Raw genomic sequence first — 13,892 nt, forward strand, 5'->3', positions numbered from 1 at the left:
TGTTTTTTGGGGGTGAGGGGTACATTAGATTACACCTCGTCATTCAGAGAGCCCTGTGTCTCCGGCGGCCGCAGCGAAGGGGCAAGGGGAGTTAGTCAATTGGCAAGACACTATGCCCCTTTTTGCTAGAACTGGAAAAAAAAATATTGGGAGACAGAGAGTACCAAAAAAAAAACAACAACCCAATAAAAAAGTATCTGTAGGGCAGTAAAATGTCCAGCTCAGAAGGCCGCTGGTCAGCCTGTGGGCCTGAGGTCCAGCCAGGTCCCTCCAGGCCTTGCACTATCTGAGCAGCAGAGGGAGCTGGCGGTGGGAGAGGGGAGGCAGGATAGCACAGGAGGCGGAGAAAGATCACAGGGCAGGCCATGGAGTGGTATCCAGCCTCCCTGGGCCACGGGCTGGGGTTCAATGGAGGGGCTTTGGAGTTAGGCCTCAGACCCCCCTCCCCCTCCCCTGACAGGTGTAATCTAAGCCTGAGTAAACCCCATGGAGGCTGCAGAACTTCTTGGCACCTTCCCCGCCCTTTCCCATCCTCATTTTGGAGTCCGGAGGAGCACCCAGCAGCTTCTCCCACCCCAAAATGCCCAGCAGAGCCCCCCGCCCCCACCCCACCCCCTCGGAGCTGCGGCTTGCTGACTCGTTGAGATGTCTGACACTGTTGAGTTCCCTATCTAGTGCTTCAATCAGATCACCTCACTTTTGAGTTTCCCCCTCCCACCCTTCCCATCCCCTTCTCCCCTGGACCCCGCCTCCCGCACCGCCCCCACTTTTTTTGGTTTTTGAGTTTCTGCCTCTTCCTGCCTGGGGGAGGGGTCGTCTCCCGGTTGCTTTGATGGTTTTTGAGTTGTTTTTCCATGTGAATCGGGGTTTGAAGCGACCCATCCCCCCAACCCGCCACCCCCCCCACCACCGCCCACCCTCCTGATCCCCGCACCCACGCGGGTCCCCCCCACTGGGACCCCCCCGGCTACTCGGTGACGAGAAGAGCTGGAAACAAGAACCAGCTGGAGCGTGCTGAGGACCAAGGCTGGTGTGGTCCCCTTATAACCCGCCTGGACCCTCCACTCAGGTCGGTAATTGGGGGCGGGGGTCCCGCGGGGCCACTCCGTCCTGTGGGTTCCGCGCCCACCTTACTCTCTAACCTGCACCTCAAGCTTGCAGCCAGGGGTGGAAAAATGATGTGGGTGGGAGTCAGCACCAAACTGGGCAGAACACAGCGTCAGCCACCCGCCCTTGCCAACTGGGAGGATGCCCAGAGGCCTTATGAGGACCCCCCCATGGGGGGGGGTTTAAGCCACCTAGTGCTCATGGGCACAGTCCTTCCCTAAGTCATGACAAACCAGCCCTCTTCTTGCAGCACACCCTTAGAAACCAACGGGGTAGGCGAGAAAGCAAGTGGGCAAAGTGTCTTAGGTGTCAGCCTTTACAGCATATTGGCAGATCCATTTAATTGATGGCTGCCGGCCATGCTGGGGATTTGTGAGCACCAAAATTACATTTGTTGATAAATGCCCTCCCACACTTAACTGACTTATAATTAACAACCCTGTATGGCAAGTCTTTTACATGTTCAAGATGTTTGCCTTGTGTCTACTTCTGAGAAGTGTTAGAGGTACCTTCCAAATTATGACACTCCTAAAGGAAGGTATTTTAAGATAAGATCAGATGTGAGCAGGGTCTTTGGGGTGTGATGTTGAGCTTTACACAGGGATAAATCTGGCTCCAATTTAATCTTTAAATCCTAAAGCTAGCTCTTACTCCCTTTAATGTTCCAGTAATCCCTTTCGGTATAAACCTTTTACTGATGGCTTCTGGACATTTATTATGATGGCTGCTGGATATTGTTCAACTGGTGATTATTTAGTTGACAGATGTATATAGGTGAGGTACTTTTACCCTCTTTGGTATCCCCAGAGGGTAAGGACACAAGTGTGAAAGAACCAAGAAGGGACACGTGGCTATATAATTCTTGCTAATTACCATGGTAAGAGAAGGCTCACTTTATCTGGGAGGTAGGGATCAGGCATACCAGGCTTTGAGCTCTGGCCCTACCACTTCCTTTCTTTGTGTCTTCCAGCTAGCCCTAGTTCCTCTCTGGGCCTCCACTGCCTCATCCACAAAATGGGTACAAGGTCATTGGCCTCTCAGTTGGGAGGGATTCAATAGATATTCTTCTTTTGCTTTCCTTAAAAAACAAAAACAAAAAACAACTCTGATTCATCCTGAAACCTCCTTAATGTTAAGCATCTCATTGATCTTTCCAGCACCCTGGAAGACCAGAGGGAACTTCACCAGCCCCATGCCCAGGCTGAGCACCCACTGTGTGCTGGGCATTGCCCCAGTCAACTTAATGACCTTCTCAGCATATCACTGATGGCCTCCATTTCACAGAGGAGGAAACTGAGGCTCCCAGAGGATGAGGGGCCCTTCCCAAGGCCACAGGGCTATGCAACCTCATCTGCCCCCCACTACAGCCTGGGCAGGTTTTCCTGAGGTCTTGAGGGGAGCGCCTTGAACTGTGTGATTAGACTGATGTGGTCTCTGTTCAGCTCTAAACAAGCGGCAGGGAGAGTGTCACTGAGAAGTGGGGCTCCCTGTGGCTGGGTTGTTTTGCTCCAAAGGTTCTTTTACCTGTGAGGCTCTCACCCCTGAGGCTGCCTCGAGCCTTTGCGAAGGCCCTTGGGTGCTGGGTGGCGAGGCCAGATGCTGTGTTCTGCCAGGGTTGGGGGGTACCTCCCTGGGGAAGCCACAGCCCTCCTCCTTTCAGACCCCGATTTTCAGCCCCACACCCATTCCATGTTTTTTTTTTTCTTCTTGCTTTTTGGGTATTTTGTTTTAGAGGGGTTTTTTGTTTGGTGTTTTGAATTATCCCCCCCACCCCACTTTGGTTTTTCATTTGTTTCTCCTGGTTTTGTTTTGGACGTCAGTGCCGTTTTCTGTCCTTGATTAATTAGCTCCCCCATGCTCATCCCCCATCGTGTTCCGTTTCCATGACAACGCAGCGTTTGGGCATCCCACTCGTGCCTCGCTGTGGATGCCGGCGGCTGGCCTGGACCGCGTCCGCTGGCTGGCCGGACCCCCCATTCTCCTCCCAACTCCCCCCACCCTCCTCCCAGCCCTGCCAGAAAGCTGCCCCCCCCATATCAGCACCCTACCCCACCGCCCCTCATTCTCTAGTCTGTCTGCATGGCCCCTCTGTCTCCCCTCCCTGCTCCTCCCCCCATTCCTCTCCTCTGCTGACACCTTCCAGCTCCTCCATCCTGTCTCCAACGTGACTCTGGACTTTTCGTGGGGCTTCTTTTTCTGAAGGGCTGCCAGCTTTCTTGGCCTTCCCTCCCGCCCCCACAGAGCTCCCCTTCTTCTTCACCTCCTGCTGGAATTCAGGGAACAAGGCTTGAGATTTTTCAGCTTGTAACCCATGCAAAGAGAGAGGAAATGGGGCTGCCTCCCTTTGCTCCTGGAGCCCCCTCCTCTGTAGGACAGGCCAGATCCCTCCACCACGAGCACCCCAGTTTCATGTGAAAGTTACTTTGTGGTCCTGTTTTAGCCTTGCTGAGCCTCCAGGCAGTCATCCCTACAGTTTGAGACAAGATTCCTTGACCTACCCGAAGCTGCGGGCATGTCCATGTGGTTTCCTGAAGCCAGGGACAACCTTGATCTAGCTAGAAGGGTTTACCAGTTGACCCAAGTCCTTCCCCGCCCTCTCCTGCAGGGCAACATTTCCCATGGGGCAGCTGTGCCCCTTGGCAGTTTAGATGCCCATTAGTGCCCACCCCTTACCCCACACATGCACCCAACCCAAAAACCCATTCAGCTTCCGAAAATGGAGCCCCTCGAAATGCATCCTGCCGCCTTCATGGTCTGCGAGATTGGGACAGAAGGCTGCATTCGCTTTCCCGCTAAGAAATGCACAGGACATGTCCCTGTTTCTCAGCGTTCAAGTTCATTCCCTTGTTTATGATTATGATTATTATTAATATCCTACTTATTATTCTGCCAGGGCTGTGATGTGACAATGTGACATGTCACATTGGGTCACATCCGCTAGAATTAATATGCAGCATTGAAGTGGGCCCCTTCCCCCTCCTTTCTCTCTCTATCCCTCCCTCTCTTTTCTGTTTTCTCTCTCTCTCTCTTCTCTCTGATTCCCCCCATGACTGTCCACTAAAGGCCCCTGAGATCCAGGCCTCTTCGCATTAACCTTCTCTCTCTTCTACTTTCTGCCTCTTCCTTCCTCTCTCTCTCTTTCTCTTTCAACCTCTCTCAACCAACCAACCTATTTTGCATGCTGTTTGTGATTCTGAGAGCTGCATCTATCAATGGAAACTTGTCAGATCCGACAGAAGCTTTAAGAAGGGTTTCTATACCCCAAAACCACAAAAATTTCATTAGAGTTTCTCATCTTTTCCTGGAGGGCCCCCCTGGGGAAGTGGGCGGGGACCCCGGGTCACCAGAGTGAGTGGGGATGGGGGGTCCCGACATCCTGGCCCCCTCTGCCTGCTGGTCCCAAAGCTTCCCATGACCTCTTGTGCCCTCACCCCTCCCATCCGACCTTCCCAGAGCATCCCCCCTCCCCCGACCCCCACAGCCCCAATCTTCTGAAGTTCCTCTGAGCGGGCAGAGGGGCTGCTCCCTGAAGCCACGTCTGTCAGCAAAGATGAGAAACTGCTGATAAATTTTTGTGTTCTAACTGTGCTGTGGACCAGCCACCTTGGTCTCTGAAACCCTGTTGCTATGGAATAATGCTTCATGTCTCTTTTATTATATATCGATATCTCTCTATATATATTGTTTGTGAAATTACCTTCCTTTGAAGTTTTGGTTTCTTTGTGTTAGAATTTGTTTTTTTAATTTGTTTCTTTCTCTTTTTTTTGCTATTTTCTTTCATTTGGAAGAAAAAAAATTTCGACTGGGGGGAAGGAAACAGCCCTGTTTATATTTAAATTGTTTTCCACTTTTTTTTTTCTTTTTTCTTTCTTTCCTTCTTCCTTTCTTTCTTTCCTCCTGCTTTTCTTTCTTTTCTCCTCTGCATTCCATCTCCCCATCCCCCCCAACCTCATGCATCTCCCTCCCACTACCACCCCCACCACCCACCCCCGCTGCATCTCCCACCCACCCCACTCCCCCAGTCCGCCGCGTGGCACCACGGTTCTCCATCTTGCCCATGAGCCACGAGATCATGCCAGGTGGCAACGTGAACATCACCTGCGTGGCCGTGGGCTCACCCATGCCATACGTCAAGTGGATGCAGGGAGCCGAGGACCTGACGCCCGAGGATGACATGCCCGTGGGCCGGAACGTGCTGGAGCTCACAGATGTGAAGGACTCTGCCAACTACACGTGCGTGGCCATGTCCAGCCTGGGCGTCATCGAGGCCGTGGCCCAGATCACGGTGAAATGTAAGCAGGGGCCAGGGGACATGGGGGAGGCAAGTCATCCCTGTACCTCAGGTGTAGGTGGGGCATACTGCTGGAAAAACTTCTGAGTTACTTTTCTGGCTTCAGTCACCCCTGGCTGTGAACAGGACAGTCAACAGATATTTACTGATAACAAATTATTGTGGGCCTGGTCCCATGGAATGAGACCCAATCTTGTTCTGCTGAGCTCACAGTCCAAAGTGGGTGATACCATGTAACCTGGCCGTTATGATGCAAGCTGATTAGGGCAGTGATAGCAGCCATGGAGCACCACTCAGACCCCCAGAATAAAGGTGCCAATTCCCAGGAAAGCTAAATCAGGGGAAGACTAAAAGTTGAACAGGAATGAGCCAAAATAAATGGAGAACACATCTAAGAAAAGGAAACAGCCTGTGCAAAACTCAGAGAGATGGAGCATTGGGGAGCAGGGAGGGATTACTGATTCTCTTGATGTCTCAAGTTTGTGGTGAAATTCAGAGGAGGGTGCCCCCAGATATTTTTTCTAGCTTTGGAACGGGCCAGCAGACTACAGCCCATGGCCTGAATCTGGCCCTCCACTTGTTTTTATAAATAAAGTTTTATTGACAGCTGCCTATTTGCTCACAACTGGCTTGTGGCAGCTTTTGGGCTACTATGACAGAGCTGAGTAGTTCATAGCACAGAAGCAGCCACCAGCAATACATAAGCCATATACCTTGCCAATACTTGCTGTAGATGGTAGGCTAGGGGTCATTAAGACAGGGGTTACCACCAAAGAAATGATGGCTCTGAGAGGGCAGTCATATGACTAAAAGTTACACAGCCTTGAGGGTTCACAGCCAGTATGCCTGACATGTGACCTTGCCTCCCACCCACAGCTCTCCCCAAAGCCCCCGGGACTCCCGTGGTGACAGAGAACACAGCCACCAGCATCACCATCACATGGGACTCAGGCAACCCAGACCCTGTGTCCTACTACGTCATCGAATATAAATCCAAGAGCCAGGATGGGCCATACCAGATCAAAGAGGATATCACCACCACGCGTTACAGCATCGGTGGTCTGAGCCCCAACTCGGAGTACGAGATCTGGGTATCGGCCGTCAACTCCATCGGCCAGGGTCCACCCAGCGAGTCGGTGGTCACCCGCACCGGTGAGCAGGCCCCCGCCAGTGCACCGAGGAACGTGCAGGCCCGCATGCTCAGTGCCACCACCATGATCATCCAGTGGGAGGAGCCGGTGGAACCCAACGGCCTGATCCGGGGCTACCGGATCTATTACACCATGGAGCCCGAGCACCCCGTGGGCAACTGGCAGAAGCACAACGTGGACGACAGCCTGCTGACCACCGTGGGCAGCCTGCTGGAGGACGAAACGTACACGGTGCGTGTGCTGGCCTTTACCTCCGTGGGCGACGGGCCCCTCTCGGACCCCATCCAGGTCAAGACTCAGCAGGGAGGTGAGTTGTCCGCGTGATGCACAGCTTCTGGGGGATGGGAGGACAGAAGGATTTGGAACCCATGCCCCACCAAACAGTAGGAGGCAGCCATGCGGTGATGCACCTCTGAGCACACAGAGGGGGCCATCTTACCTGGAAGCCACCACGTGGTTCATTTGGCCTTTTTCAAGTATTTTCACGCTAGCGTCACAATGCAGGAGGGTGTCCTAGAAAACCCAGATTTCTGGCTACCCTTGGAAAAGCCGATCTGGCAAGCCCACACCCAGGGCTACAGTTGGTAGCGATGCATCTGAGAAAAGGGGTGTGGCCTCCGCTGGCCTCCCTTTCCTTTGTTATGCCCAGCCCTCATCCATCTCTGAATTTGAGAACCCCAGTTTGCTGCTCTCACTAGAGTGATCCATGCCCACTGGATCACTGAAATAACAGGAAGTATGTTAACCCAAAGTCCCGAATGCAGGTCTCTCACAGTGCAGGCACAGGGCTGGGGTTAGGGGTGTGGAACATGTAGGGGCATGGGCCCCAGCTCTCTATGGGTTTCTGGGCTTGGGAACCTCGAGTCCAGGAAGAGTCAGGCCACTGCTCAAGCAAAGGGACAGGAGGTTTGGAATTCTGCTGCCATAGAGCAGACACAAGATGGACCTATATTTCCAGTTAAGGGCCCCAGCAGTTTTCTGTTGAACTGGGGGGAGAGGGTGGATGCTGGGGTGCATTGAAAAGGGGATTTTTTAAATGTTTTCCCATTGGCAGCAGAGAGGATTGGGGGAGTTGGGGCGGGCAGCTGACAACAACAGGCCACAGGGGGCTGTCCCTGGGAAAAGAAGAGAAATGAGAACACTGGAGAACATTCTGGGAGCATCCAGAGCCTCATAACCCTTCTTTTTAGGGCAGTGCTAAGCTTTAGGGAGCTCTTTTGGGGGAGACTGGGAACCTCGAAGGTTGGGTACTCTATGCTGGTGGACCCCCGCCCCAGCCTCTCCTCGATGATACCAGCCCTCTTGCCTCTCACCCGCAGTGCCCGGCCAGCCCATGAACTTCCGGGCCGAGGCCAAGTCAGAGACGAGCATCGGGCTCTCCTGGAGCCCCCCGCGGCAGGAGAGCATCATCAAATACGAGCTCCTCTACCGGGAAGGCGACCACGGCAGAGAGGTGCGTGGGTGGCGTGGGGGAGGGGATGGCACTCGCCCCCTCTCCCCTCCTCAAGCACCCGCTCTGGGCGGCTCTCCTGCCTTGCTGGCTCGGTGCCTGAATATTTCTCTTCCTCCTTCTCTTTGCCCCTGTCCCTTGCTAACCTTTACACCTCTCTTTTCTCCATCTCCATCACTCTGTGGGTCTGTGTCTGTGTCTATCCCTGATGTCTGTCTGTCTGTCTGTCTCTCTCTCTCCCTCCACCCCGCCCCTCCATCCGGGTCTCTCTCCTCGCCCCTCCCCCTAGGTCGCGAGGACCTTCGACCCAGCCACGGCCTTCGTGGTGGATGACCTGAAACCCAACACGGAGTATGCTTTTCGCCTGGCGGCGCGCTCCCCACAGGGCCTGGGCGCCTTCACCTCGGTGGTGCGGCAGCGCACGCTGCAGTCCAGTAGGTGTCTCTTGGACCCCGCCCTGACCTGCGGGGGGGACCTGGCCGGCGCCTGTGCACTGACCCAGGCGGGGCTTGCGCAAGGGTGGGGGGCGCCTTGGCCCATCCCACCTCGCTCCTCCGCCTCGGGCGCACACGAGAATCCTCGCTGAGCCCCAGTTCCCCTGCCACTGCAGTGAGGGGCTCGCCGGTGGACCCCGCAGGCCCCAGTTCCTCCATCTCCCCTGGGGACAGCCATGGCCAGTTTGACTGATGGCACCTTCTCTCTCTGCTGCCTCTCCTGGGTTTGGGACTCGTGGAATAATGGCCACACTGCGCCCATTTCACAGGCGTTTGGAGGGGTCCATGAGACAGTCACAGCGTGCACCCCACCCTTCCCAGAGAGCAGAGGATGCAGAGAAGACCCCACCTCCCCAAATGGCCCTTCTTGGCCCCCAAACAGGGGTCCCCATTGGCGGGGGCCGGGCTGGGGGGAGTCAGAACTGATGCCTGGTCCTGGGGGGAGTACAAGGCTATCCAAAACATAGGGCTCTCGAATTCCTGGAGTTCTTCGCTGTGCCTGCCCGGCCTCCCTGTCACAGAAAGTCACCTTTTGGACAGAACACTGCAGCTGGCTCTGGGCCACACCGTGGCCCTACCACACTCCGCACCCCTTCCCACCTGCTGAGCTCAGGGCCGGGGCCGGCCCCTCTTCCCACCACCTCTCTGCCTCCCCCTCCTCCCTCTCTCCCTCCTCTCTGCTCAGTCTGGCCTAGGTGGCCCCTGCCGTGGCCCCCTCCTTCTCCTCCCCCTGTTCAGTCAGTCACAGGGGTACTACCCCAAGCCAATGTTCCGGAAGCTGCCTTGGTGTTCAAACCTTCAAGCACCCCCTAGGCGTGTGCACACAGGGGGTCACGGGTCAGTCGAGAGACAGCAACTCCGACCAGAGTGTCTGAGCCGCTGGAATCGGGCCTTGGAGAAAGCACCCCGCCCCTCCTCCATCACCTCCGGCCCCCTACCCTCCTCCCCGCCCCACGGGGGCCCAGCCAAGCGCTCCGCAACTCACAGGCGTGTTTGTGCGTGAGGCGATCAGTGAGGGTGTCCTGTGGCTTGGGCAGCCACGTGAGAGACCGGCACAGGTGCCGCAAAGGTGAGTACACGCTGGTCTCCAGCGAGTTCACAAAAACGGCCCACCCTGCGTGCACCCCCTAGTCTGTGCCCAGTGTGCTGGTGCTGGGCTGTGCAGACAGTCCAGAGCCCAAATTCAGCCCCCTAAACTCTTCACCCCGCTGCCGCTGTGAGAGGCACGCCTGTCAAGGAACTGGGAACCCGGAACCATGCCCCTCCCCCAGGCGCATCCATCTGCCCATCCACGCCACCCCGCCCCCTCCCGAGAAGTCACGCAGGTTGGGCCGGATTGTGAAGGAGGCGGCCGCCAAGGTCGTCAAGAAAGCGGTTTGGCCCATCCACGCAAACCTCCGGGGCGGCCCAGGGCAGGGAGTGGGGGAGAAGGGACTCCCCACTTTGCACCCCAAGACGGTTGGGGCGAAAGAGAACTGGCAGCCAAGTCGCAGGGCCAGGCGTATGCCCCCCCCTCCTCGGGGAGTGCGGGTTCTTAGGCTGAACTCAAGGGTAGGTGGAGGCCAGACCACTCAGCCGTGGGTCTCCCCAGACACCATCCCACCTTCCTGCCTCATCGGCACCAGCCTGGAACTGCAGCGTGCCCACACTGGGGCCGGAGCAGGGCTGCACGCCCCACTTGCTGCCGGAGACCCACCCAGAGCTCGGTCTGGCCTTGTAGGTCAGCACTCCGCCATTCCCTCCCTCGTAAGAAAGTCTTTTAAGTTAGCAGTTGAAGAGTGGAAGGTAGGTAACCAGACTGGGAGTTTTCTGGAAGGCGTCTTTCTTTCTTTTATTATGGTTTTTCTCATCATCATCACTATCATGGTTGTTTCTTCTTTTGTTATGGTTTTGGTTTTGTTTTTCCTCCCCCTTTCTCAGAGAATCCATTCCTTCCGGCACATTCCTCGATTGTTTTTTCTGCTCCTGCCTGACTCCCCCCTCCCTTGGGCACTTTCAGTTGGGGTGGCTGGTCAAGAAATGGGGGAAGGGGCCCCCAAGGGTCTAGCTCTGGAGGAAGGAACTCCAGTGTTTCTCTTTAAGTGAGTCCAGAGAGTCATTCTGGCTGCAATAAGTCATTTGAGTGGCCTCTGGGGTCTCAGGTGGCCTGATTGATGGCTTTGAGGACAAAGGCCTCTGATTCATCTCTGTGTCCCAGATCTTGGCAGGGGGTATGCACAGAGTAAGTCTATAAACACATATGATGAATAGTTGGAGCTGGTGAAGATTCTATGTACCTTGACCTCAAGCAAGACCAGTGACCTCTCTGAGCTGCCCATGAGGGGAGGCAGACTCTAGAGTCATGGGCATTTGAGGGGGTGTGACTCCAGGCATCCTTAACTGGCCTGAGCTGATAAACACACTGGCTGAGTTCTGAATTCCCAGCTGCAACCAAAACAGCCTGTGGACAGCACCTGAGCCTGTTTTCAAGTCCTGGCTGTTACCACATGCCCTAAGGGCAGGCTACTTGCCTTTTCTGGGCCTCAGTTTCCTCACCTGTAAAACCAGGCCTGGCACCCAGTGGGTACACAATCAACGATAATACCAGGCAACCCAGTGGGCTTTGAAACCCGTTTCCCTGGAACATGGGGTAGGAGTGGAGGGGGGGCTACTTCTGGCCGCCTAAGGGGTTGTGAGAATTAAATGAGGCACAATCAGTGGGCCACATTTTGAGTCTGTAAAAGGCCTAGGCTGCTGGGCGAGCAGAAGATGCTTAGAATGTGAGACTTATTAGTAATGCTCTTAACACAGGGCCTGGCCCCTAGTGGGGGCTCAGCACATGGAGACTATTACTGATATTCCATAAAGCCCTGAACACACACAGTTGGTGCTTAATGCGTGAGAAGCATCACTGTTGTTTATTAAAGCCCTTAACAAGCTGCCTGGCCCACAGTAGGTGCTCCATAAATGCAGCAGTTATTTTCAGTCTAAATATGGATTGACAAGGTGCTGAGCCCAGAGTTGGTACTCCATGAATGGAGACTATTAATAGTTTGTTACAAGCTCAACCTGGTCCCAGGTGCACAGTAGGTCCTCAAAACATGGGGGCTACGATGATCACTCTGCAAAACCCTTGGCCAATGGCTGGCATCCAGTAAGTGCTCGATAAGTGGCCTGGTGCTGGGCACATAGTAGGTGCTCAGATGGAAGCTACTGTCAGTCTGGAAAGGCCTAGCATGGTGTCGGGCAGTTTTTGCCCCATACACGAAGAGCTGTTGTCTGCAAGGTTCTTGGCACTGTGTGTATAAACAGTAGGTCTTCAATAAATAAGAACTATACCGGTTTTATATAGGGCCATCAACACAGTGCTTGACACATAGTAGGTACTTAAATTGTGGAGATTATTACTGTTATCCAGTAGTAACAGGGCCTGACACATAGTAGGTGCCTAAGAGATGAGAACTATGAATGTTCTACAAGGTCCTTCATACAGTATCTAGCACATAGTAGGTACTTAATATGTGGGAACTGTTTTTCTTTTTCTGTAAAGGCCTTAGCATAGGACCTGGCATGCAGTAGGCACTGCCTAAATGGCAACAGCTACGTTTATCATCAGAGGGCTGTTAAAAGACCAGCCTATAGTAGGTGCTCAATAAATAAGACATAGTGTTGATCAGTAATGGGCTTAGGGTAGCATCAAGTGCATAGTAGGGACTCAGAAGAACCATGAATCATTAAAAATTTGGCACACAGTAGATGCTAAATATGGCACACAGTAAATGCTAAATATGAGCTGTGTTACCTGTAGAGCTCTGGCCCCGGGCCATCACAGTAGGCATCTAATACACAGGGGCTTTTATTATTACTCTGCATATCCTCTGCCATGCTAACTGGCACACAGTAGGTACTCAAGACTCAGGCATTGTTTTCTTTGCAAGTGAGACCAAGGAGTAACCATTGGGGTGCCCTCCAGGGTCGCTGGCAGTACAGGTGTTCAGTAAATGGATCCTCCTATTATTAACCTATGAAGTTTTTAGAGACACTCCTAGCACATAGGAGGTGCCCAATAAGTGGGGCTTTTACTGCTGTTCCCTGGGCACATATTATGTGTTCAGTAAACCAGTGTTTACTGTTATTCCATCGTTGGTGCTGTGCCCAGCATATAAGTAAGTGGAGCTTTTGCTATTCCTCGGGCACGGTACCTGGCACACAGCAGGTGTGCAATAAACATTTTACTTTTATTCTATAAAGCCCTTGGTATGGTGCTTGGCACATAGTAGGAGTTCAATAAGTACATGTTTTAACTGTTGTTCGGTGAAACCCTTGGCACTGTGCCTAGAATGTAGTGTTAGCATGCTAAGTCTCAGTCAGGTTCGACTCTTTGCGACCCCCTGGACTGTAGTCCACCAGGCTCCTCTGTCCATGGGATTTTCCTGGCAAGAATACTGGAGTGGGTTGCCACGCGACCCACCAGGGGATCTTCCCGACCCAGGGAGAGAACTCGTGTCTCTTATGTCTCCTGTATTGGCAGGCAGGTTCTCCACCACTAGCACCACTTGGGAAGCCCTGACATAGTAGTGACTGAATTAACAGGGCTTTTATTGCTTTGGCACCTGGCACGGCAGCTGGCACATAGTGTCCAGTAAATGAAGCTTTTATTGCTATTCCTTTGTCACAGTGCTCAGCACATAGTGGGTGTTCAGTAGATAAGTACACTTACTGTTATTCTATCCCTCTGCTATGCCTGGCTATACAGTAAGTGTTCAGTAAATAAGTACACTTACTTTTAACTCTGTGAAGCCCCTGACATTGTGCCTAGCATGTAGCAGAGGCTCAGTAAATAGATGTTCTTACTGTTACTCTGCAAAGCCCTTGGCACTGTGCCTGGCACATAGTAAGTGCCCAATAAATGAAGCTTTTATTTTTCTACTGGCGCAGTCCTCAGCACACAGTAGGTCTTCAATAGATAAGTACCTTTACTGCCATTCCATCCCTGGTGCTCTCCCTGGCACACAGTAGGTGTTGAATAAATAAATACAGAGTTGCTGTTATTTTGTGACTGGCAGATAGTTGGTGCCCAGTAAATGGGGCTTTTGTTGCTATGTCAGTTGTTGCCATGCCTGGCACATGGTAGGTGCCCAGTAAATAGGACTTTCACTGCTGTTCCCCTCTGACTAGTGCACGGCATACATGTGTGCTCTATGGGACTGTGGTTCCCCTCTCCCTAAGACCTACTGTGTGCCAAGCACAGCCCCCTATGCTGAACACAGCCTTCTTGGCCAGCCCTCCCCGCCCTCGGCCCCGCCCACCCGCCCATCTCATCTTTGGTTGACACCCACTTCTTTTGGGTTCGACTTTTTTCTTTGGTTTGGTTCTGTTTTGTTTGTTATCATCTTCTTTTTTATTTTCTCTTTCCCATC

General features: G+C 53.4%; 1 protein-coding gene across 7 annotated transcripts in view; it reads left to right on the top strand.

The window, feature by feature from the left end:
• The window catches only part of PTPRS (protein tyrosine phosphatase receptor type S), a 110,156-nt gene that overhangs the window by 70,567 nt on the left and 25,697 nt on the right, over positions 1–13,892 (top strand). For all 7 annotated transcript variants that reach the window (XM_081499616.1, XM_081499617.1, XM_081499622.1 and 4 more), the window contains 4 exons: positions 5,130–5,399; positions 6,275–6,856; positions 7,869–8,002; positions 8,289–8,433. In XM_081499616.1, coding sequence (XP_081355742.1) covers positions 5,130–5,399; positions 6,275–6,856; positions 7,869–8,002; positions 8,289–8,433 — 1,131 coding nt within the window. The remainder of the gene's footprint in view (positions 1–5,129; positions 5,400–6,274; positions 6,857–7,868; positions 8,003–8,288; positions 8,434–13,892) is intronic.

The sequence above is a fragment of the Giraffa tippelskirchi genome, chromosome 6 (assembly GCF_054371585.1).
Source record: "Giraffa tippelskirchi isolate mGirTip1 chromosome 6, T2T-mGirTip1v1.2.pri, whole genome shotgun sequence".
NCBI lineage: Eukaryota > Metazoa > Chordata > Mammalia > Artiodactyla > Giraffidae > Giraffa > Giraffa tippelskirchi.